The sequence below is a fragment of the Rhea pennata genome, chromosome 9 (assembly GCF_028389875.1).
Source record: "Rhea pennata isolate bPtePen1 chromosome 9, bPtePen1.pri, whole genome shotgun sequence".
NCBI classification, from domain to species: domain Eukaryota; kingdom Metazoa; phylum Chordata; class Aves; order Rheiformes; family Rheidae; genus Rhea; species Rhea pennata.
In genome coordinates this window covers 17,518,691-17,544,191 of record NC_084671.1, presented here as the reverse complement: position 1 = coordinate 17,544,191, position 25,501 = coordinate 17,518,691, and the positions used below count along the sequence as shown (strand labels likewise).

Sequence of the window (25,501 nt, the reverse complement as noted above, 5' to 3'; positions counted from 1 at the left end):
AGCAGCTACCTATAAATAAAAGTGTTAGTATTGACATTAATCTGAAACTAAATTAATATCTGTTGGAAACACAGGAATGGGAATGACCTTTCTTCTTCATCAAGCCCAGTCCCCTGCTGCTGCAGGCAACTAAATCAAATAAACCCTTTCATAAACTGGCAATGCTTCATTTTTAAAAAGTCAGGAAGCTGCTGCATCAGCATCTTTTAAAGTCTCAGTCTTTGCAGGATAAAATATGTAAGGCACATTTAGGGATTGTACGTAGAAAATGTATACAACTGAAGTCATGTAGATTTCAAGCTTAGAAATAGAAGATGGCAGATTTATAGTCTCATGCATTCTTAATATGCTGCCTTGTGTATGTATTCTTTGTATAAATGATGCATAGGTTAGATGACAAAAATAGTAGAGTTGCATAAGCAAAGAGTATGTGTACATGTACATATATTTATGTAGCTGAAAAATTTCTAACCTTTGACTCTTTGCATTATGAAAAGCTTTATTTTTTTCATGTTGTTCCCTTTTGAAGGTAGACAAAAAATTAGTTTTTGTTACGTGTATCCCTACAAGCTTGGGATGATGACTCCATAGCAGTAAGTATTTAACATCTGAACTGTGGAACTGGTGACATAGTAATTATAAAAACTGGCCGCTGTCCTGGGGCGGGATTGTCTCCTATCATGGACTAACAGAAGTGTTGAATCCGAGTTACCTCTTCTCTCATCAGCTGCTGTTGTTGGACTGTCCTGGACTCAGCTAGCAATTCAGCAGGAAGAGCTTCGCATTATCAGTTATTGAAGAAAGATATTTTGTATACAAAGGCAACAAGAAATAAGTTTTCTAATGAGTATCTGCAAATTTAGCCTTGTTGGGCTCAAAATGAAACAACTGTTGAAGTGGAGCGCTCTCGTTGCAAAGCAGCGTTGTGCTGAAGAGCAATTTGCCATTTACAGAGGCCTTCCCAAGACTCGGCAGTGATGGTGTGCGGGGGGGTGCAAGTTCATGAGCTGCAGGTAGCCACGTGCTCCTCTTTTTCCCCGTTCAGCCATGCATCCCTGCCATCTCCCTGGTGGCAAATTTAATAACAGTGGCTGAGCAGCCACCGCGGCAGCCTGCTGATCTGCCTGAAAATGAACTCCACCCCAAAGGACTAGTTTCCGACTATTTATGCTCCAGTTTTCAGGCAGAAGATCTGCTTTATACAGTCATCTGTATAAAATCCCTAGTATTGTGTCAGAAGATGTAAGACTTAGTGGTTCTGTACAAGTCCTGTTCTTCTGACAGTGTGAAATTACTTGAATTTAAGCTTATGCAAATGTTACCAGCAACAGCTCTTTATTTATTTTGTTGTGGTCTTAAGCACCAAAATCTTGATTTTTAATTACACAACCAGAAAGGAAGAAGAAACCAAAAGACACATTAAGATTGTATGCAACTGCTAAATTTCCTCCTCCGCTATCCCAGGGTGTCAGCTGGCTTTGGGGGCTGCCGTGCACTGGGAAACCTGCTGGGCCCACAGCCGTCCTCGAGAAGGAAATCCCACTCTTCTTTGTTTTTGTACTTCAAGCTTCACTCTCCGTTCATTTATCAAATGATAATGCAGTTTCTGGATTTGTATAAAAAATAGCTGGGATGACTCATAAACCTCCCCCTCCCTTGCTTTTCTTTTAACATTGAGATACCAAATGCAAATGCAGCATTGACAGTGCTCCCACACCACTGCTCTGAGCTTACGTTCCTTAACACTTTTTGTGTCTTTGCTGGCTTTGCCTCAAGGAATGACATTTTTAATATTGTTGCAATGGTTCGTAGTTCGTACTATCATTCAGCAGAGAGACCAGATGTGATGTATTAGTCGTAAAAGTGGTACCGTTTTTCGGCGTGGCTTTTCTGAACTACCTTCTGCTTCTTCTATTTGTTGGTTTGGGCAGTTCTGATGCCAGGGGAGGTGCGACTTGCCTGCCCTCCTTAGAGGGACACAGGGAGGTACCCGATCATTTGGCTTTTTGAACTGTTTTACCTCCTGTTGTTCAAAGTCAGTTGCTTATTTGCCATCATGACAAAAAAAAAAAAAAAAAAAAAAAAAAGGAAAAAAGATTAAGGAAAATGGAACTGGTTTATAAGTAGTTGAATTGGTTGTTATCATAACATACCAGCAATAGATTAGACTACTGCTCCTAAACTGCAAGTATTCCTGTAACCAAAGAGAGTTCAGTTTTTAACCATAGCGCCCGCTGTCAGGCAGGGTGTTTGCAAGATTCATCACGTGGACAGACACTCCACCACCATACCAGCCTCCTAAAGGATTGTTTCAACATCTCCAGTGAAGCATCCCAGAGTCCATTAATCGAGAGCACACGGTTATAACCACCGTATCACGCAGCAGGTAAAGAAATCAGGCAAATGGTTCCAAAAGAAGGTTTTTAAGTAGGAGCGATCCACCTCATAGTGCCTTTTAAGACATCAGTCCGAGGGAAATAGTACATGAAAGGAACAGGAGCGTAAACTGGGGAGCAGAAGGCCCTGCGCTGCCTGCGCGTACCTGGGACGCAGGGCAGGGGGGAGGCTCGGGGGCTGCAGCCTCCGTGGGGCACTGCCAGCCCCAGCCCGGGGGGCACGGGGTCCTCAAGGGCCACGAGAGGCTCTGCTCCCCCAGGGAGCTCCGGAAGCCAAGCGGCCGCTCACTCTCCCAGGCTGCAGGCAATCTGTAGCAGCGGGTGTTCGAGCAGATGAGGTTATGAAAAAAAAAAAACGCCACGGCAGGTTCCCTTTTCTTTAGGAGATGCCAGAAATAAACGCAAGACGATTAATTATGCTTGTGCTTGCGAAGGAAATATGAGAGGAATTAGAAAATGATGTCTTGCCACAAAAGTGGACAGAATAAGACTTTCTGTTTCTACATACAAAATAGAATTAATCTGATAAGGGATATGTAAAAGATCATCCTTGGATCCCTTGTCCTCATCTAAAAATAAGAATAATCTATGCCTCAGTCTATAAATTTCTGGAGATTTAGAGTGGACCCTGGTTTATAAGCAGAGAAATGAAAAGAGTGGCTATTTTGGACAATATTCAGCAAAATAGCATCCACTTCCCTCAACAGTACCACCACCACTACCAACAACTTTTAATCTCACCTCTGATCTGCAGGAAGGAGGCAAGCGAGGCTGTGGCGTTGTCCCGCTGCCGTTGCAGGACGCTCCGGGTGGTGCTAACGGCCTGGTGATGATCGCTGCCGTCTGCCCGTCCCCCGAGAGGCACCGGGGTCTGGAGGCAAAGCGCCTGTGAGTCCCCTCGGAAGAGATGAGCGTGCAGCAAGAGGCTTCGTCAGGGACTGCACATGCAGGGGCAAACAGGGAAGTTGGAAGAGGCGTCAAGGGCGCTCCAGAGAAATCCCTTTGAGGCTTACAGTGTTTTGGGGGAGAATGCTGTCAAAAGGAAGGCTGAAGCTGTGAGCAAAGCAACTGTCCACGTCTTGTGCTTTAACTCTCTGCTGTTACATATAAGCAGGTTTGTATTAAAGCACTCAGCTTCAGTTTCTTTTTAGACTTTGGCCAATCATTTAGTCAAATAGGTGAACTGTACTTGTGCGATCAGATCACACAAATCATAGCTGCTTGAAGCAGCCACCCACAGTTATCAGTGGCTGATCTCAGCGCACTGCAGCTGAAAAATACAGATTTGCAAAAGAGCATCAGATGTGAATGCTGCCAGGCATACTGCTATTGCATAAAGCTGCTACCGGTGGCCTGAATATCATGGTGCAGTTTCACATTTGTAATTTTACAGTTTACTGTTTACAATATACTGTTTCTGGAAACACAGGTTGGAGAGCAGAACTAAGCCCTGTGGTTGTGTGATTTCTCTACAATTATATGGCTCTTCCTGGATCTCCTTCCATTACTCTTATTTATAAACCCGTATGTATAAAGGAGAATAATTTGATCTAATTTATCTAGTGCAAATTGTTCTTAGGAGGAGGAGTGCTGTGAAAAATTTTAGTTCAGCCTACTACAATATTGTTTTCCTTATTTTACTGATAAAAGAAATCATGTTCTTCTTCCCAAATACCATAACCTGTAGGGAAGGGGACAATGAGGAATGAGCCCTTCACAAAATGTGCAAATGAAATGACAGCCTGTGCAATGAGAGGTGGGAGAGCACAGGGAAATTACCCTTGGACCTAATCATTCCTGCACTTGTTTTCCTGCCATGTTGATGCAGCCATTCCCTGCCAGGTACGACATCGTGTTTGATGATTCAAAGAGATGCACTGAACAGCTCTTGCTGTTTGTGCTATGCCCTCTGCTGTGCTTATTTGCTGTGTGGAGTGCAGACTCTTTAGCAAGAAGGGGGATGTTGCACGGCTGCTGTAAGCTAGGACTGTTCCTGCGCAAGAATAAATTGTACCAGGGCTGGGCAGGTCCAAGCAAGGGAGTCCCTGTGGCCTCCTTCCCTTCAGAGTACAGCTATCAGGGAACATAAAATTGGAGCCAGATTTTTTCACTGGCAGAAACTCAGCTATCTGCCATGTGTATCACCATGGTATGTTTACTTTCTCTAAATACAGAATTACCGTCTTGGGAGATGCACACAGGCGTTCTGAGCCAGAATTTAGACTTTAGTGTAGTATTATGTTTTTTAAACACATCTGGGATCTATTATGTTGCTGCATAATGATTTTCACAGAATCATTATTACTTAATATATTTTTCAAAAAGTCATTGTCAGTTTTGGGCTCAGCATTGTATTGCAGAGCAACACATCTGAACACCAAATAAGGGATTCCCCCCGGAGTCTGGGCAGCCAAGTCCAGAGATTTCCACAGAGTAGCAGTTTTGTTTAGAAAATGTATCATAAAAGTAACATAAAAACTGGAAAAGCATTAAAGAAACAGCAACATAGGTTAAAATTAGATATGTACTTGACATAAAAATGCTTTGGTTGTTTTAGTGTTTCACTGAAACAATTGCATGAAGCTCCTGTGCAGTCATACGACTGTCCTATTGCACTCTTACAAACTACAGTATAAGGCCAGGATCAAATGGCTGTTTATGTTTTCTGTATTTTAAGAGTTATTTATTTTATTTTTTTTTCAAGAAACCCGACTGTTTTGGTTTTAACAGTCTCTGAGGATATATTTCCCATATCCAGCAAACAAAATAAAGGCTGAGCTGAGTCTGATACTATTTTGTCATCTAATTTTACCACTCCTAAACTATACTTTCTTCAGTTTGGAAACAGACAAGTTGGACACAGGGAATCATTTTGGAAGAGTCTTTATGTTTAAATGCTTCAGCTTACTTTTTGAAAGGCTACTTTGAGCGGAGAACAGTCATTACAGAGTCTAGGCCTGTTTTGGGGGCTTGTTATGGAGATTACAGTCAAGCTTTTTCTTAATCCTTGCAGGAAAGGACTCAAGGATGCTTGACTCCACCACATACATTTTCTGGCAGATATCTGGTATCTTTGAATAAGGACATCAACATACTTTATAAGAATTGGTAAGTATTTTTAGATTTCTATTACCTGTTTTGCAATTTGCTCCTTCCACCTCCAGAAAGTTGTGCCTGGCTTTTAGCGTGTACACAAAAGGCTAATCAGGCTCGTGTGTTCCTGCTGTGTGCCTGCGGTCGTTCTGTAAGAGGTGAAGTACTTTGCCTGTGGTGTGCCGAGACAGCGCTCCCTCACATTTCCAGATGTACTGCAATGCGCTCGTAATAATTATTCTGCGCAGTGTCCAGTAGGAGGGAATTCCTTGCTGTAATTCTAGCTTGGAAATAGCTAAAGTTACCAACACGTGATATTAGATATCTATGCTCCTGAAAAGGAATGAGAGGAATAATGGTATATGGACCCTGAGTTATAAGGGCAACAAATAGCTCATGATTATTATACCATCTATCCAGCGAAACAGCTCTGCATTCAGGTTTCTAGTTCTCAGCTCTCAGTTCTTAGGCTCTTAAACTTGCTGACACATCTCTCTGCCTTGACACTATCCTAAATACACCTAAAATGTTTCATGGACTGGCTCTTGGCAATCGCCCGCCTATGGCTGCAGTTTTCCCTGCAGTGAAGGGATGCTTCTATGGACCCTAATCAGCTTCTGGTGCTATTAACCCCATTGTCTCTTCTTACATACTGTTATTCTGTTTTAAATGTAAATGAAATTCAAATGCTTTTAGTTAAACTAACTGGATTCTAAGCTCAGTATATCTTCCAGGGCTTCTGCTATGTCTCTGACCTGCTCTGGATTATTATTTTAGAAATTTCTACGTCACTTCTGCCATTTTGTAAAGCAGGGAAGACCCTTAAATACATTCCTAGCCAAGCTCTAATGCAAGGCTTATCCAGAGGGCTATAGCTGTAACAAAATTGTCAGAGACTGGATCCAAACACTAATCAAGTTCTTCGAATAGGACTTTCGATCATACGGCATCCTAGTTGTGTTCTAGATTAATTCTGACAATTTGATTTTGTTTCAGAATTCCTCTGATACTTTATATTAAGAATATGAAAATCAGGAGTTAAATCTACTGTTCAAATTCAAAGTCATAGTTTAGCAATCCATTCCACTCCTCTCCTGATCCCAGTTTGTCTGTTTTGGTTTAATTTGTACTTCAGCTGCCCTCAAAATATTAATATGCATGTTAAACCTTTGGCCACAGTAAAAGCACATGTGTACCCAGAAGGGATGACGCTGGTCTAAACACCATCAAAATGTGAATGCAAACTTCGTAGTTGTTAGAAGCACAGGAGTCCAAAACCATAACGAACCTGTATTGTTTGTGCAACAGTTAAAAATAAGCTGTTAAATTTTGTAAAAAGAACATTTGATTTTGGGTAAAACATTTCACACCCAAATTTCAAGTCCAGAGAAGAGAAATATAAAACTATTGGATTGAACAGACCTTAACTGTGTGTTGGATGTCAGGTTGGCTATAAGATAGATAACAGCTTACTGAATTGTTGCAAGTATTACTGGTAAAAATAATTCCTGTAAAACCCCCAGTATCTGTTGGAATAATGCAAGCAGGTATTATGAATCACGACCTAGAACAGCAAGGGGGCATCAGAGTAACCTTGCTTTTGCCTGTTTCTTCAGTAGATTAATTGAATGTTTTCCAGCCCATAGAAATAAAGTTTTTCCAGGGCATGAATTCCCAAGTTACTCTCTCTTTCACAGAAACCCTTCAGTCAGTGAGAACAGATACAATTCACAGCTTTTTAAGTAGAAAGCAAATTTTATCTACGTTTCAGAACCTGAACTCTGACTAAACTCAGACAGTAAGCATAGAAGTAATGGAACCAGTGTAGATAAATAATATACTATGGGTAATGACTTTCTAAGTTATTTGGGCTAATAATTGACTCCTGGCTTTGCAGTGAACTGAATACATGGACAGGAGGGAAAATCTCAGCTCCTAAGAGCTGAATAATTTTTTTTCATATTTATAAAGAAAAGATGTCAAAAAACTCAATTTAGTTTGATACGAACTATTCCATTTAACCCTAAACATGTGTTTGTGTGTAACTGCTGGTCAAAGTAGTCAAATAAATGAATGTGTAAAGTCAAAAAAGAAAGGGAAGATCATACTGGTGTTACCTTATGAAGTCAGCATACACCCCACAAAATCCAAGTTTAATTCCTGCCTGTGTTTGAGAGGAACTGAATCCACAGATTTTAAGAGAGAACAGTTCCACTTTGTATAATATACTTAAATATTCATGGAGCCAGCTGGTGAGAGAAGAAGACAATGCTCTAGTTTGGTGGTTGAGCAGCTCTCCTGGGGAGGGTGGGGGTGTTAGAGCTGGTGAATGTTTAATTATTTATACAGAGTAGAACAGAGTCAACAGGAGAAGCGAGGAGCCCCCCGCTGAACCCCCTTACGGGAGTGAGGAAGGCTAAAGAAACGATAATGTGTTTGCCAGAAGTCTGCCAGGTGTCGTTAACAACAGTTTAAACAAACTCTTAAATAATTTACAGATTATTCCTGAACTAGCAAAGCTGTTAGGTGAATAGGTGTTCTCCCACATCTCTGAGACAGGCCTTGCTCAGTGTGTTAAGTGAGCAGACCTTGCATCCTCCAAAGCAAAGCAGCTCTTAAAACAGAAGTCACACAGAGCATATTTTAAGGTCTTAGCGTCCCATAACCCCTTAGCTCTGTCCTTGCTCCCGTTGACATCGATGGGAGGAGGAACGGTGCTGGTATGTGCCGCAAGCAGCTCTGTCTCCAGGAGGTGCTGCTCTGTGGTGGTTTGTGCCTGGCAGGAGCGGGGAGCGCTGGAGACCTGCCTGCCTGCCTGCCGGCCGCAGCCGTGCGGCGCTTCCGCGGGGCGATGGCCGCGGGCATCCGGCAAGGACAGGTTCGGAGGCAGAGATGGGTTTTTCTGTTGACCAGCCGCAAAGATAGAGAACGTTTCCGGCAAACAAATCCTTATTCAGGGCTGAAACACACGGAGCAAACTGTAAGCTAAGCGCAGGCTGAGGACAGCTGCTATCACTAAATCTCGAGTCGTGAATCGGACAGTATAACGCAGTTTGCTAACATTTCCTTGCCCGTCATAGGAGTTAACGCTGGAGAACTCACAAAAAGCCCAAACACTTCCAAAGGATCTTTGGGATTTTTTTTTCCAATACGCACATTTTGCTAAAGGCTGAACCCTGGAGAGACATTTTGCGTATAGGCACTATAACTGACACAAGGACGATATGTTCCTGATGGTTTGTTCACAAATTTGTCTTGAGTCACAAGACAGAAGTCTCCAGATGGCAAATACAGAACAGAAATAGATATAAGATGGGAATCTAATAAAAAGAATAGCAAAATTATGATATCTGCCCCCAAAAGTGGAATGTGCCAAGCAGCATTTTGTAGCAAGTTGTTGTATTGATGGGATTTGTGCTTAAAGAAGGCAGACCACTGTGACAGCACTTGCTGGAGCTGGAGCGAGGCTTCTTCAAAGATACAAAAATGTATAACCAAGATCTTCAGAAAGTTCAGAGGGGCTTATTTTCTAACAAAACTTGTCATGGGTAGCTGGAGTCGTGGCCTCCTTGCCGTGCTAAGAGAGACCTTCAGGCTGTTGTTGAGCCTTACACTGTAACTCTATTTGATGCAAAGAGGACTTCTTTATCTTATGCTCCTACCTGTATGAAACCAGATCCTGAATAGCTGCTCTAGGTGTGAAATTCTCATGCCATTGCTCTGAAAAGGCTGAAAAGGTTCCAGGTTTTCCAGCTGTGAGTCCACAGTGGGACCCGTCAGCCTGGCTGCTACAGTGGTGGGTGGTGAGGTCAGCACAGCTAGCAGACGAAGAGGGCGCAGGTGTTATTTCTCTGCTTGGCCCAGGCCGACCCTGTACTGAGGTCCTAGAGAGGCAGGAGCCAGCGGGGAGCTGGCAGGTGGCCTCTCCTCACTGGGCACAGCAAATCGAGGTGTGCCCTGAGCCGGAGAGATGGTCATTACGGAGCATGAAGCTGAGTGCTGCAGCCCAAGCCGGCTGCTGTGCTCTGCTCTGCCAGCTCGGTGCGGGGAGACACTGGGTGCGGGCAGCGGAGGGGAGGGTGCAGACACCGAAACACCATCTCTGGTCCACCTCTGTCCACCCTCTCCCAGTCGCATGAGTCAGCACCAGAAATACTTGGAGGCCTGTGGTGTGTGGCATCTGGCCATGCGGTGGATCTGCCCTGGGACAGTCACCCCAGCGAACTATCCAAGTCTGCCTGAGACTACTCACTTAAGCCATCAAAACAGAGAAATTAAATTAGGAGCTTTCCTCAGGGCTCCCAAGCAGCGAGTTTCACCCCGTGTGTCTCCCCGACTGGCTTGTCCGCCTCGCTGGCAAGCATTGGCACTGTGAATTAGAAACTCACCACTTCTGGCTCAGAGAAGGCTCGAAAGAGCCGAGAGGTTACAGCTCTAGTCACCAAACCCAGAACTGTCTGAAAGTGGGTTTTCAAATCCCAGATGTAAACTGTGTGATACATTCACATTACAGTAACCTTGGAGTCATATCCTTTTTGTTACTCATATGTTTTACCATTATAACAACCTTCACAAAACAGACATTCTTCACAGAGCACGGAAGGTCTTTCAGGGGACAGTATAATTAAAGCATAGTATTGGCTGACCTCTGGAAAGAAATTGTTAGCCGCAGTACAATTACCTTTAACCTTTAAAATCTATATTTTCAGGTAAGATGATAAGGATTCCAAAACAATCTTGGATAAAAGATTTTCAGATAAACTTTTGAAAGAAAGCTGCTGTGAAAGCAGAGAAATCTGTCTTGAAACTTAGAGACGGAGAAGGCAAACCTGATTCCTGTGCCTGTATGTCCTACGTAAAAACTACAAAAGGCCCAAGCAGCTGTCAACAAGACATTGAATCCAGCAAGTGAGACGGTGGTGAACACTCAAAAGGTAAGGAGTTAAATATTACACAGGCTCTGGCAGATGAAAAGAGAATGACAGAGCATCAGGAACTGCACTGAACTTGATATATATACCTGATACAACAAGACGAGCAAGTAAGAATTGGTGCAGAATCCATATTAGGATTTAGACAAGAGGCAGATAGTATGATAGAAAAATTTCAACATGGAAAAACAGCTTGGAGAGTATATCAATGCCCTTATGCAGATTCTGAGCTAGAGATGAGCAAAGCTTGTGTTATTACAAATGAACAAACAAGTTCATTTGTAAAAATGAAAACTCTGCAGTTTTGCAAATAAATCTGAGTTTGTTCTTTGACCTGGCTGTAGCCCCCCCACCTCCCCACAGTTCTGTGCTCTGGGTATCTGCATGATCCTGGCTTTAATTCTGTGTGGATCTGAGATAACTATTCAAATCCACATTAGTCAGAATATAGCACTATAACGCCATCTGGACAAGAGAATTAGAGTCATCTGGAGTATTACCCACAGTAGTCAAAACTGAGCAGCAGCTTCTCATAAAATGTTTTATTTTTATTTTATTTTGTTAACAGCTAGTCCAAAAGAAACTGATACTTCTGAGACTTGATCTCTGCCTGCAAGTAATTTAAAGGCACGTGAGAATTTTGAACAAAATTCTTTAAGTGACAATGTGGGGAAAATTGTATTTCCCCATTACATTCTTATTTCCTCCATTATATTCCCATTATATATTAAAAATCTTTGTAAACACATTTCTAAGTGAAATTTGAAATTTGAGACTTAGCATCAGCATACTCTGTTAATAGTTATCTTTCCTATTTATAAAGGGCCTTATAAAAACAGCAGAGTTTAGTGCATACTGTGATAATTTGTGAGAGAGGAATTGTAAATATTTCACTGAAACGCATCCTGCTAAACCCTCTAAGAGAGTGTTGCAGATCAGAAAACTGTCCATCACGTGAAACCCTTCTGTTCTTACCAAGGCACTAGAAAGAGTATTAAGTCACTGTTTACTGCATTAGCTATAATCTCATAAGATGCTTCCTGTGGCAGATCCACGGTTGGAATAACTGGACAGATTGGAGCGATTCTATTATTAGAAGCCTCCTATGTTTGACATTGGGCATAAATGATAGAGGTCTTACTGCGGAACATTTCTCACACCCTTAGATGAGAGCGAATCGCTGCAATTGTTGTCAGAAAATATGGTAGGCCTGCACGTTCTCACTGACCAGACTTGCAAATCATTCGGTCGTGTTCAGTTCTGCAGAATTTGTTGACGAAGAAGCTGTGACTGATATCCTAAGAACATAATCTGATGAGAAAATACAACAAATCTTGCTATTACCAAAGCAAATTCTTCAGAATTTCCACCCATATTCTAGACCGTTGTCAGTGCTCAGCTTGTCCTGAAAAAACAGAACTAAAGAACAGGGCTTCGGGCTTCGAATCTGAAAAGAGAAGATGGTAACTGAGTGAATTAGATTAGGAAGTATAGAGAAATAAATAGCCAGGGAAAACATTTGAAGGGAAGAAAATAGCACAGCAATAAAATTTGAAAACACTTCAATTTGATGCTAGATCTGCGTCCCTGCCGCTGGCTTGCACTGCTCCTGCCGGCACAAGAGGCAGGGATCACGGGAAGCTAGCACAGGAGCTCTTGCTGTAAAACAGGTTCCGGTATGTCCGTGTCAGATGAGAAAGCAGCTGTGGACCAGGCTCCCTTGGATCCCCGCTTCAGTGGGGGCTGCAGAGGTGGTCTGGTGGCTGATGGTCCAGGCTGCTCTGGCTTGTGCCCGTGCCCGTGCCCAGATGCACTTACTCAGAGGCGGAGGACGGGATAGGAAAACACTTGTGTTTCGCACACCTGCACGGTCATGGTCCAGAGCGAGTCAGAGCTCTGCCGGAGAGCTCAAAGCGCACAGCAAGCCGAGAGCCGGCGTCTGCCTGTCACCGAGCACCAGACTTGTCTCAGCTCTACGTTGCCAGCAGCACAGCCAGCCCAGCGGGTAGCGCGTGTACTGTGCAGGGGAAGAAGGAGGGAAAAAGGCTACTTAACTAGCAAGCAGGAGCTGGATCCTAACACTGCTACAATATTTTGGTTGACGTTGCAAGGCTAGAGCCAAAAAGAGGACTGTAATATTTCAGAAAGGACTTTTTAGTGCTTTTTGTTGATACCGATCTGCAGCTGTAACATCAAATGTATGTGCATTGCAAGCATTAACTGAGGACATAGCGGTTAGGCTGCGTTAACATGGATCAGCTGGAAAATGAGTGGCAGAAGAAAAACAGCCTTGGCATGAAGCAGGGACCAACGCAGCTCCCGCGGGGCAGCCGTGCAGTGCTGGTGGCCGGCGAAGGGAACCCCTCGCGGCCGGCTGGGTTTGGCTGCCTGATGGGCTGGATCAGCCGGTGCTGTGGCCGGTCCCGCTCCCTTGCTCTCTGCGTGTCCTGAGAAATCCCTTAGAAAGCTGTGGGATCGCAAGGAGCTGTTTCTGAAGCGATGATCTGCAAGCACTTTACCTCACGGCCCTCCAGGTGCCGGTCGATGAAATCCTGCACAAGAGGATACTTCCCAAAACTGTCTGGCAGATTGCGCCTTTGGTTTCTCAGATGGTTTAGCATATGCTCCTGTTGAACTGATAGGTAAATCCAACACGTATGTTAGTCTGGATCCACTATAGCATGTATATGGTAAAGAAAACTTAAGATAGACTTATTTTAGGGTTTAACTAAAATGTCAGCATGGCAAGACACGCGCTCGAGCTCCGACTGACTCGCGCTCCCCGTCTGAGCGCAGGAATGCCTAAGAGGCAGGCGTCACCCCCTGCAGAACAGCGCCGCTCTTCGTCAGGGGTGGCATCACCGCGCAGCTGCCTCGCGGGCATTATTTTCGCCAGCCTGGCAAGCTATCGGGCAGCTTCTCCCTGAAAACGGGGCGCGCGGCGCTCGCCGGGAGAGGCCCGTCCTCGGGCGGCGCGGGGCTCCACGGCCGGCCGGAGTCCCCGTGAGCCGAGGGTGCTCAGTGCCCGCGGAGCGTGCTTCGGCTCTTCCGATCTCTGGCGGGGGCCGTGCAACGATTCAGCCCAGCTCCGGGATTTTAGCGTGCCGACCGGCGCCTTCGGAAATTCTGGTTTGTTCTCTTAAATGGGGTAGCGCCGAGCCCAGCGGTGGAGCGCCGCTGTGCACCCCGCGCCGTGCCGCACCACGCCGGGAGCGGGCCGGGCTTGCTGCCAGCCGGGATGCCCCGCGCCAGCCTCCGGCCCTGCTCTCTGAGTCTCGCTCACGAGTGGCTCCGACTGCCCAGCTGCTCCTGGCCTGCAACAGCACACGGGCAAAGTTTTCACCCCGGGACTTCACTTACCGTTTCATTCATGTGATATTGGGTGACTGAACTGCCTTTTTAATTTTATTTTGTTTTTTAAAAAGGAGTGCCTAATGTTGAGTAATAAGCTGGAAGTTAGTCATATGTGGGGCACGTCTGGCAGTCCTGCCCTGGCACTGATGCTAGAAATCACAACGCTTCCAGTACCTGAAAAGCGTACTTATTGGCTATATCTGCACGTTTGCTGAATTCACTGCATTACATTCCTCATGTACATTTCAAAATATCAATAAACTGCACTTAATACGGCTAGGTGAAGGCCCAGTACTTTACGCAGTGGATGAGCCACAGCTGGTGCACGGTGCAGCCGGCCAGATTCCCTGGGGGCTTCGGCAAGCTCGGCTCGGCGAGCGGGGAGGCAGCCGCAGGGCGTTCAGAGGGGAAAGCAGCGGCTGCTTCGCTTTGCAGTGTGCTTAAGCTCACCCACTCACTCGTGGTGTGTAGATCTCTGCAACAACTTTGCCAGAAAAATCAACAAATCTTGTCAATTCTATGAGATTAATTTTTCTTTTCTTTCTTTCTTTTTTTGTAAGTAAAATATAAAAATTGTAGGAAGCCTTGCAAATTGGACCATTGATGACACCTACAGACTTCAGGCATGGTATGTAGAGCGGTGTAAAACCTTTCTCATAACTGATTGCTGTCTGAACATATTTACCAGGTAAGAAATACAGCCTTGTTTTTGCATACAGGAGTACTCATCACAGCTCGTGTGTAATGCACGTATGTACTATTTATTTTCCATTCACTATATCCTTCGGATTGCTGACAATGTGAGTGGAAGCTAATCCTAACATGCATACTCCCTCTGAGGTATTATTGCTGCTGAGTGATGAAGTTTGTCTTGACTTTATGTGATCTTAATGGTACAACCTGAATATTGAATTTGAGCAGGCTTTCCATTCGTATAGTCTCTGGATTCCCTATATTTCACTGAAATAAGTTAAGTCCAATTCTTTTTTATTGTCCAAGCTATGCCTAAATTTAAAAGGTGTGGTAACCTGTTGGAGTGGAATATTTGTAGTTTGAAGGAACATGCTCTATTGCTGAGGACAAGAGTAGCTACACAGAATATTTGACTTCTGTGAATCTTTGAATGGGTCTAATAAAATAACATTGTAGGAAAAAACATCATTTTAAAACACTTTAGCTAGTGAATGCAGTTTGTCGTGTTCAGTAAATATGACTGTTGTTCCAAACTGATTTCCTACAAGCTATTGTTTTCTACTAGACTACAAGAAACAATGTTTTGTTATTGTAATTGTCACAGTGGGAAAATTTGCGGTTTTATTTCATGACTAAGTTGGTGCATTTCCACTTTTCACGTATTTATTTTGCTCTTTGTTTTGCATTAAAATATTGCAGATAATGGGCTGGAAGGAGGATGTTTTAAAGGCCTAAGGCAGAGGCAGGGACATGAGCCCCGCACAGAGCGCTTGGCCAGCCCTCGGTGTCTGGTAGGACCCTGCCTCCTGGCCGAGCAGCACAGCTTGCTGGGCCAAACTCTCCTGGCAGCGTCTCGTTGGCTCTGCCTGCTCATTAGGGCTCCAGTTCTGTACAACGCTTAAACACGGGGAAAAGGTCATCCTCGTGAATGAACAAAGATAAATGTATGCTGTATGCTGCCACCAGGGTTAAGCAAGTGCTCGTGAGCTTTGCTAAACCTGGGATGCTAAAAGAGAGGATGTGTGTTTGTGCAAAGGTATCAGAGATGCTGTCCCAGCGACCTGTTTATCCTTCTCTCTTTATCTTTTTCTGAGTGCTTCTGATATTGCTGCTCATTATCCATCCAGCTGACACTTCAAAGTTGTCTTTCCAAACAAGGCAAGCTGAGATCTGGGACGCTAGTGACTGAACGCATAGCCCGGGACTGGGCATGCAGAGAGTTCTGCATACAGAGGGTGAAAAATGGAAGTGAATGGTGGCAAGCGAACTATGGCACTGCCTGGTTCCTCAGGACAGCAGAGAAGAGTGAAACAGGGTAGATCTTTCCTAGCAAATTAGGAAAAAATGTATTTTCATATTTCAGCACTCATGAGGGACACAAAAGCACTGGATCTTTGGTACAGGCCAGACTCAAATTAGCGAATGAACTCTATAAAACTGTTTAATCTCCAGAAGGAGTATGTGATACTGCTGTTGCCATTCCCCTGCAAAGTATATATCATATCCCCAAAGGCTGTGCTCCCTGGCAAGAGAGAGCTCCAGCCCTCCATTAACGTAAGTGCACTGCTCCTCTTGATAAGAAATCTGCCTTGTAATAGGTGGCTTTCGGATGCAGAGAAGTGCATTTCTAGCGTCTGCCCTGGGGGCTCTCACTGCTGAAACCAAGACTTAGTCTTGGGTTACCAAGATTGTCACTTAGGGTTAACACTGATTTGTTTTTCCCTGTTTTCCAGCTTTTTTTCTTTTTTTTTAATGAAGTTCATCTCCACTCATAGATTCTACTCCTCATGCATTATCTTACAATCATATTGACAGATTAAAATCTGAAGGTCAAAGCTGTGTATCAGATGACCCTTTGCTCTTCTGCAAATACACTGTCCTAACATTTAGGGCCATTTGTCAGAGAAATTATGTTATGATAACAAAATGCAGATTGCCTTCAGATTTCCAGTTTGTTATCAGAAAAAATATGAAGCAATCCCTGCTGAAGGATACTAACCTCAATAAATAACCTGCTCTAGCAGTGACTTTTGTTGTTTCCCATTCTGCTCAATATTTTGCCATCCTTACTGGCTCTGTACGTTTTCTGGGATTTTCTTTCAGCATACAAATGTCTGACAGCTTGATCCGGAGCCTACCAATAATACAACTGCAGCATGCAGTCTTTTGAAGCATTTGTTTATTTGTAAGATGGTAATGGAAATTTTTGCTGAGCTCATCAAATACTTGACATCATTGTTACCGTATTTCAAATCAGATGTACAAACTGTGCAAATAAGAAAGATTTCCATATGGGGAGCTCTAAAGAATCGTAGAACTTTTGAAGGATTTTGACTAACCTCAACTAAAAGAGCCTACAGTTTGTCACTGATGACCCGCTGTGCAGGCCCGCTCTGGCTTTTTATACGTCCTGCGTGTTCGTATCCCAAACTCTCTAATCTCTAGATTGCAAAAGATCTTGCATCAGGTGGTCAGCCTGCTAACGATATTAGGAGGTGCATGCAATTATGTTGGACTAATAGTGTCCTGCTGAATTTTGAGATAGATGGCTTAAAGCAGACACTTCATATAATTACAGTTCATGGAGTACTTTTCGGTTCTGATTTATCAAAGTATTTAAATGCACACCTGGATTCACAAACATGTTCTGCCACTTGGAATGCTCCCAGTCTGCCAAAATGATGCCAAATAAATGTCTTCATTCTGCAGTCAGTATGTAGCTGTGATTCTTGACATAGGGGTTGCTACCAGTTCCAGAATGTTTCAATGATCACGGTAAGCAGAGACACTGGCCTCCTTACACCATATTAAAGTTGTGAATTTCTGAAGTGTAACGTGATTTCTACCATGGATTGGTTAGCATAAGTGTTGGAGAACTAAAAGGCAATGTAATGCTATTTAATTACTTTAAAAAGGCAATAAAACAGTCTTGTGCTGTGATACAGTGTTTTCAAACATAACAACAGCCCTACACAAGAGTTGGAAGTTCCTGTAATTATGCTAGCAACATCTAAGGTTGAAGATAACTACAAGTGTCACACTAAGTTATGTTAAAAAATGAAAAAACTTTATAAATGTATTTCTACAAAAATGAACTCAGAAACAACTTTATTTATAGCTCACACCTTTTTTGCTAAAAATGCATAGTCATTACATATACATTAGTCAGCATCCAAAAGTTTACAAAGAGTAAATTCCATAAAATCCCAACAGAAACAAACAAAATTCACGCTTTTTGTTCATTGCATGCACAGACCCTTAAATGTGATACCTCTTACTAACACGTGCTTGAATCTCTAGCAGACGGAAAAATTTGACTTGCTGTAAATTATTTATTTCTCCATATTGTTAACCCCCAGCTACAACTGCAAATCGTGAGGCATTCACCTGCAACAGCGAAGCCCGACATAAGGAGCCTCTGGATTCTGCATGTGACCAGCCATGAAGCAATTGCCCTGAAAGCAGAAGTCTCCTGGTGGTGTTTCCTTATAGAGGTTTTTTGAGCAAAAGGCTGCTTCCATTTAATCAGTCATTAATTTGTTACTGAATTCAATGGAATGACGCAGCCTCTGACTAAACAAGTTGAGAAAATAATTTTTTTTCACTTGAAATGTTTTGAATAGAGGTCTGTATCTGACAGTGTATGTGACATCTCTGCATCTTCCATCTCACCTGAGCAGAAGAGGGTAAAGTCTCTGCTGTAAGTTGGGTGATAGAAGTTGTGCATCCCTGACTTATGGGTGTGTAACAGAAGCTAGGAATGTATTTGGACAGGAAGAATTTCTAATGGTTAGAGGCTTCGACTTAATGAATTGCTCAAACCCTTTCATGTCTTCTTCTTTTTTTGGCTCTACTAGTGATGCCAGTTAGAAAAGCTCTTAAAAGCATTGCTGTCTACTTAGTGGTGCTGTTGATACCAGTTGCTGCAGGAGAGGGGCAGAGTGGGTTAACAGGAGGACTGGTCAGGGCTCCACGGCAAAGGAAGCGTACACGTGATGAAAAGAGCTAAGTTCAGTTTTCACTGAGAAACAGGATTGGCTCAACATTGTTGGTTTTGGGAAGTCAAAGGGGAAAAGAGAAGGTTGGTTGTCTGATCAATCTAAGTTTATGTTCCCAAATGTGATTACACATATTTATTTAAAAGCCTGGTTTATTTAAGGTCTTTTCACTCTGATAAGATGTTCACAGTGGCAGTTGAGACATAATCCTAGTCTTACAAACACTGACGGGAAATGTTGCTCCGTGGTGTTACAGTAGCTGTAAGTACAGTCCATGGCTAACGGAACAACCAGGCCTCCCGTCAGGGCTACAACGCCTTTGGGTGCAAACAAACCACCCGTGACAATTTCCAAAAAGTACTTAAGACTCCTGTGTGTCTTCTCTTTACTCCTGACACTTGTGCATTTAGTCAGCCTGTTTACTACTGTTTAGGACTTGAGTGCCCTCTCCCGAAGCCAGTGGAGCTGTTGCCGTTGACTTCAAAGATGCAGGACATGAACCTTCTGAGTGTGACAGACGAGGGTTTGTCCCAAGATTTCTTAATCTAGAAACATTCGTGTTCCTCTCTCTAGGAGATGAGGAGCTATGGAAAATATGACATTCTCTCTGCCGCAGTTCAGTAATACTTCTTAGCACCTAGAAGGGTCTTTGCATTTTTAAGTGCTTCACGAACATTAGCTAATCTTTAGAGCAACCCTGCGAGGTAGGTAAGGTATATTCTCCCCATTTTACAGATGAGGAAACTGAAATACAGAGGGTCAGATTTGACCCTGATACAATTCCAGTGATTTCCATGAATCAAGTTCATTCTGAGTGAACACAGTTTAAACAACTTGCCCTAGATCACAGAACAGGTAGTGGCAAAGCAGGGATTAGATCCCAGGAGTGCCTGACTCCTCAGCTTCTTACAAGCCACTTGGTCATTTTGACTCCCACAGGCAACGAAAACCGGTATAATGCGGGCAGTTACTACAGGTATGACTTGCTTCTGTAAGGCATGTGGATGGTAATCAAATGAGTTAAGTGCAATAATACCTTATGGATGTGCTGCCTCAGAGAGTTTACATAAAGTAAAACTTTCAGACTCTCATTTTCTGCAGGGGCACTGTTGACAAAAACACAACATAGTAGCTGGATTCAGCAAAGAAATAATAAGCATGACACTTGAACAACTAAGCAAAACTATCATATTAGCAAAAAGCAACAAGTGTTTCTAGTTTAACTGCTAAATTTCTACAATTGCAGCATGCAGATTGAAACTCTTCCTTTGTTTCCAGACTGCAGACTCTGCTCTTGCTACCAGAACAGCTCAGAGCTGCACAGATGTCCTGGCTAGTAACATTCAAATGGGTACACTGCAGAAGAAGAACTAGTGTGCTACCATGGAGCACGGGGTAATTACTACAGACCAGGTACATCGCTCCTACACAAAGACGAGCTCGAAGCCGACAGGTTACTGCAAAGCGACCGGAGCCTCGGAGTATTCATTATACGCCAATGTGTAGGCTGCAATTGTAGGCACACGCTGACTGCAGAGGGGAGTGTCAGTGTCCCCAGTGTCACCAGCACTGCAAGCTAGCCCCATCAGCCGGTTCACACTGGCATAGGTATGTCAGTCTGAAGGTCAAAAACACATACAAATTCCAGGCCATTCCCTTTTGCTCCACCTCTCATACCACCCCTATCCCAGAGTTGACCCAAAAAAGGCTGAAAAGCCTTTTTCTTTTTCCAGCCGAGCTATATAATCATCTCTTCCCTAACCACAGTGTAGACCTCATGGCAAGTATCCGGGTAATAAAAATATTATGGCAGGTACTCATGCAAAAAGCTTGTTTTCTAGATTTCCTTATGTGTCTCTTCTGCAGTTCAGTGCAGTTCAGACCTCCTGTCTAAGCTCTGGACGTGCTTGTGAATGTTCATCCATGTGTACTTTCAAACGAGAAAAGGGACCTGCTCCCTTACAAGCCACAAATGCTGACATTCACTTCTACAAGAGCAAGTTCAAGCACTATAATTATATATGTCTTGTTCCACTTTTAACCTCTTTAACTGAGCTTTGTTCTGTCTATATTTATAAGACTGGCTATTGAACATGGCATATGGAACAACTGTCTACGTACACATCCGTCACTGAATAAATACAGACACTCAAGTAGCATTTCCCCAGGTATTCTCCACACTCATTGTAACTTTTTAATTTGTAGCCACATTTTAAACAAACAGACAAGCATACATTAATAAGAACTCCTAAGAACTAATCATATCTCCCTGCACCCATTCACTCCTGATGCATACAGCCTGCTTACAGTGGCTCAGAGAGCAGCGCTTGCAACCAGCATTTACACATAATTCCACAAAGTGCTCAGGCTGATACATACACCTCAACGTTTTGCCAAATGGAAACATTTAAAATGAAGCAATATTCTTAATACCACATCCTGGTACCAAATCTGCAGCATGACTGAGGCTCACAGGCAACCCTTACTAACAGCAGTAAGATTCCAGTAAAATTGCAGTTGGTTGCAATCCAACCTTTACACTGTTATCTGTAATTGAGATATATATAGACGACCCGGTGTGGCCTAACTGCAAATATCAAGTGTATTTTTACAAGTTAGCTACAGCCTTTTTGACATTGCCTCTTGGGATGTCTCTGCATTGTGACTGACAAGCACAAATATAATTCTTTGTACAGTATTTTTAAAGGCCTTTTTTACATTTGGCTTTTACTGTTACTTGTTTCTTAGCAGTCTTCCAGTGCTGAGAATTGCTGTCCCCAGCTTTTTTGATTTCTCTCTTAATTCTTAATTGCTGGCTGGACATGCTAGTGGTATCTCCAAAGCAAATCATTTCTAAATAATTAGTTTTTTGAAATTTGGATGGGTCATTAGGCTCTAACTATTATGCTTCTATTATTTTAACTTGAACACAGCACCTCTCAGAAATCTGGGCCTCTGTTTGAAGCTGGGGAAATTCATGGCATGAAATGCTTGCATGTCTTGATCCATTTGTTTTGTAATGTGAGTTTCCAGCTTTTTCTCGCAATATAAAGCAAATTTCAGTGAATGACAGTCTCATGAACCAACTTCCTTTCCTAGATTTGCAGATCATTTTCTGCTTTCTTGGCAGCTAAGTAAAGCAATGCCGTAATTATATCAAAAGTTAATGAAAATAAGTAATGTACAGTTTCATTTTCTTTTAGTGAAGATCAGCAAACACAAACAAAGCACAGACACAGGGCCACACTGTTTTTCGTGGACCGTCAGTGCTAACTCAGAGACCACAGTTTGGGACCAGCTATTTTTGCAATTTTAACCAGTCTCTTCAGGAGACCGTAAATGACCCTGCCACAAATGATGAATTAGCAGCATTGTGGCTGGCAAAGAATACGTGTTTCTGTTAGGCCATTCTCATTATTGGCTGAGAATCTGCAAGGTCCCAACCATTATAGTTAAAATGGGTTGAGACAAAAGATAAAATGAAGTGGGTCTAATTTTCTTTAGATGCCAGATGCCAGATCTGGCATTGGTACAGGATGCATCAATTATCAGTTTCTGTGGTGATTCTGACCCATATTAAGGACATGACCTTGTAAGCCCTAGCTATAATCCTTCCCATATTCCTATTAAAAGGAGGTGGGCTTTCTCTTACAAAAGACTATGGAACTGGACCCAAAATATTTATTTGGAGTTAGATGCTGCATCCATGAAAATGGGAAAGATACAAGTGGAAATGTATTTCCACAACAGGGACAAACAGGCAGAGTTAAAGAGCCGCTGAGTTGCTGTGTGGTATGACACAGAGCTCCCGAAGGAAGTACCACCCTTGGTTTTGAGAACGGGATCCACAAGCAGTCCCTCCCCCGAACTCCAAGTTGTAATCCCCTTGTGTAATATTATTGCATGCCTGTCAGACAAAATCAAAATGCACCTGTTTAAAATCTGCATATGGTTTACAGAAGTTTCTCTTAGTACGAGGAGTAAGGTAAGTCTGCAGTGAGCGGTTTGTCATGTGAGAAAGATACTGCTTTGGAAAATATCTCATAATTCTTCTCTTTGACACCCCCCAAACCTGCTGAGAGAGGACTTGAAGGCACCCGGCTGCAGCCAGGGCTGATCAGGACAGGCGAAGGCCGAGAAGGAGGCGAAGTGCCAGCACGCCGTACCCCTAGGGCCAGGCTCTGCCCGCCGCGCTCCCTCAGCAGGACCCTGCTCCGCAGTCACCTGCAGGACGGTGCAAGCTGGTGGCGGAAATCACTCCCATACGGTCCCTTAAAGACCCAGGTGAGCTCTCAGGGATCAGTCACTGTCTCTCCACCCGCAGGAGCCCTGCTGAGCTTGCCAGGGCTGACAGAGAATCTGGCGTCGGACTGAGCGCTCTGGGAGCGGGGCTGCGGTGACACTCCGGCGGAGATAACGGGACCCCTTCGCTACCCGTTGCCCATGCCCGCCCAGACGTTTCTGAGATGCTGCGGGAGGAGCCGTGCCGTTAAGCAGTGCCCTTATCCCCTCGCACCCCGCACTAGTCTGACCCGTCTGCTTCAGAGGGTTTGCAGATCCTTGTGTTTTCTTTTGGTACCTGAGTGGCTACACCGACCACTCAAGCTTCACCGCTGCCTGATTACGGCGTCTCCCCGAACGGATAATTCCGTCATAATTCACAGCTGTTTTTACCTTCTCTCTCTGTAAAATCTATAATGTTCCCTGGCTGAAAAGGCTACAAGACCTTAAAAACTATACACAGCTGTCAATTTGTGTGCATTTAAAATCCAGTATGTGACTGTAAAGGCCTGTTACAGTATCACAGAAGAAGATGAATGTCAGTGCATAATCCGCCAGGAAATTTCACACAGGAATTGATTAAAAGTCTATGAGTAATCATTGCACAAGTGTGTCTTCATGTATATATATATATATATATATTTGTATAGCTAATAAATATATAGCTGTAAGTATATATATATATACACATGCACGCAGAGCTAATTTAAACCTAATTGTTCTGAAATTAGTAAGTGGCATTCACAGTCCATGCAGTCTTCCTAGTAGCAGAGCTAAATTATTTCAGCTTATACCCAAAGCAGCAACGTACCAGTTTGCTTGCTCCCCCTGGTAGCCTAGTAAAGAGTACGAGCAGTTCCTCCACGGTCGCATTGCCTCCACAAAAGGGACGGGGCTCTTCCACAGGTGTGTTTGCTCCTGGTTTCGCAGCATTTCCAAGATGTGGTAGGGCCAGGCTGAGGGTCACTGGCCTGAGGGTTGCTGGCCCGGCTAGTCCTGCTTGCAGAGGTCTGTGATGTTGAGGAACCTGCGGACCACCATGGCCAGGCAGAGCATCAGGAGCAGCATGTAGCCCACGGTGCCCAGGTAGGTGGGGGCGGCCGGGGGCGCCTTGAGGAACGCGGCCAGCCCGTCCTCCACGTAGTGCACCTGGTCGTAGATGCTGAGGAAGGTGAAGATGTGGAAGAGCTGGTGGCTGTGCCCCACGATGTCAAAGAGGCCCGGCTGGATCCGCTCGGGGATCTTGCTGACGTTGAAGAAGGCGGCCACCAGCAGCCAACAGTAGCGCCGGTAGAAGTAGACGAAGAGCGTGGGATTGCGGGCGCGCAGGTCGAAGAGGAGGCTCTCCAGCATGATGGGGCAGGCCATGCTGAGCGGCATGGCGAAGACGAAGGTGCGCACGGCGAAGGGGTAGGCGCAGCAGGCGGCGCGGCTGCGGCAGCAGGCGGCCGTGCAGCCCACCGCCAGCGCCAGCGCCACGGGCAGCACCAGGGCGCGGTACGCCGCGATGGGCAGGCTGCAGTCCAGCTGCCAGCCCAGCTGCTGCTGCACGTAGCGGCTCATGGCGCCGGCGTCCAGCAGGCTCAGCCCAGGCAGCAGGTAGTAGGAATAGGCCACGGTGCTGGCGAAGCCGTAGTAGCTGATGGAGGCGTAGTCCAGGTAGAAGAAGGCGGCGCGGAGGCGTGGGGAGAGGCAGCTGAAGACGTGGGCTGTGCAGCTCATGGCGAAGGTGAGCAGCACCCCCGAGGCGTAGCACCAGAGGGGCAGCAGGGCCGGGTGGTGGAAGGGCACGTCCCCGGCGCCCCGCAGCAGCAGCAGGCGGCAGAAGCGGCTGAGGAAGAGCAACAGCGGGATGAAGTGTGTCCAGAAGTTGAGCGTCTCGTTGGTGGGCTGCAGCACGGAGGCGAGGCACTCCTGCGCCGAGCAGTGCAGCCGCCGGTAGCCCGACAGGATGAAGCACTCCACGAAGTCGTCGGGCACCTCGTCCCAGCGCAGCAGCGCGGCGGGCCGAGCCGCCGCCCCCTCGCCCGCCGGCGAGCCGCCCCCGGGGGCGCCGGGCCCCGGGCGGCCCCCGCCCGCCGCCCCGCCGGGGGGCGCCGGCTCGGCGCTGCGGGGCCGCCCGCCGCCGGGGCCGCCGGAGGAGCCGCGGTGGCTCCGGGCGCCGCCGGCAGCATCACTCATTGCGGCAGCGGCAGTGGCGGCCCCGCCGCAGCCGCAGCCGCAGCCGCCGCGCCGCGGCTCCTCCCGCCCCGCCGCCCGGCATCGCGGTAACTCGAAACCGGCGGCGCGTCCCGGGCGGCCGGCGAGCCGCGCGGGGGGAGCCGCCGCGGGCAGGCGACGGTCTCCCGGCCCGGGGGAGGCGGCGCTCCCGTCTCGTGTTCCCCGGGCGCCGGACACCCGAGCCCGGCGTTAATGATCGATGCGGAGCGGCGCTCGGCCGTGCGCCCCGCGGGGAGGGCCGCGGCCGGGGCGGAGCGTGGGGGCCGCCCCGCCGCCCCGCCGCCGCCGGCCCCGAGCGCCGCCGCGCTCCGCCCCGCCGCGCTCCGCCCCGCCGCGCCGCCGCCGCCGCCGCCCGGTGCCCCCCGCCCGAGCCGGGCGCTCGGTCGCTCCTGCCGCGGGCAGCGACCCGGGCGGCGGCCGCGGCGGCGGCAGCGCCGTGAAGGCTTCCCGGACACGCGTGGGAGGCCCCGTGGAGGGCAGCCGGCGCCCGCCAACTGCTTTATTTCGGATGCTCTCTGCCTTCTTCCCGCCTCGG

General features: G+C 45.7%; 1 protein-coding gene across 1 annotated transcript; it reads right to left on the bottom strand.

Moving 5' to 3' along the window:
* Positions 1-17,558: 17,558 nt before the first annotated feature.
* Positions 17,559-24,927, bottom strand: PAQR9 (progestin and adipoQ receptor family member 9). The gene has a single exon (XM_062582726.1). The coding sequence runs from the start codon at positions 24,925-24,927 to the stop codon at positions 23,737-23,739; it is 1,191 nt and encodes a 396-aa protein (XP_062438710.1). The 3' UTR covers positions 17,559-23,736.
* Positions 24,928-25,501: the final 574 nt, after the last annotated feature.

What these genes read in the sequence shown, in the direction of transcription:
- PAQR9 (XM_062582726.1), bottom strand. Translation starts at nt 24,927, where the DNA reads ATGAGTGATGCTGCCGGCGGCGCCCGGAGCCACCGCGGCTCCTCCGGC.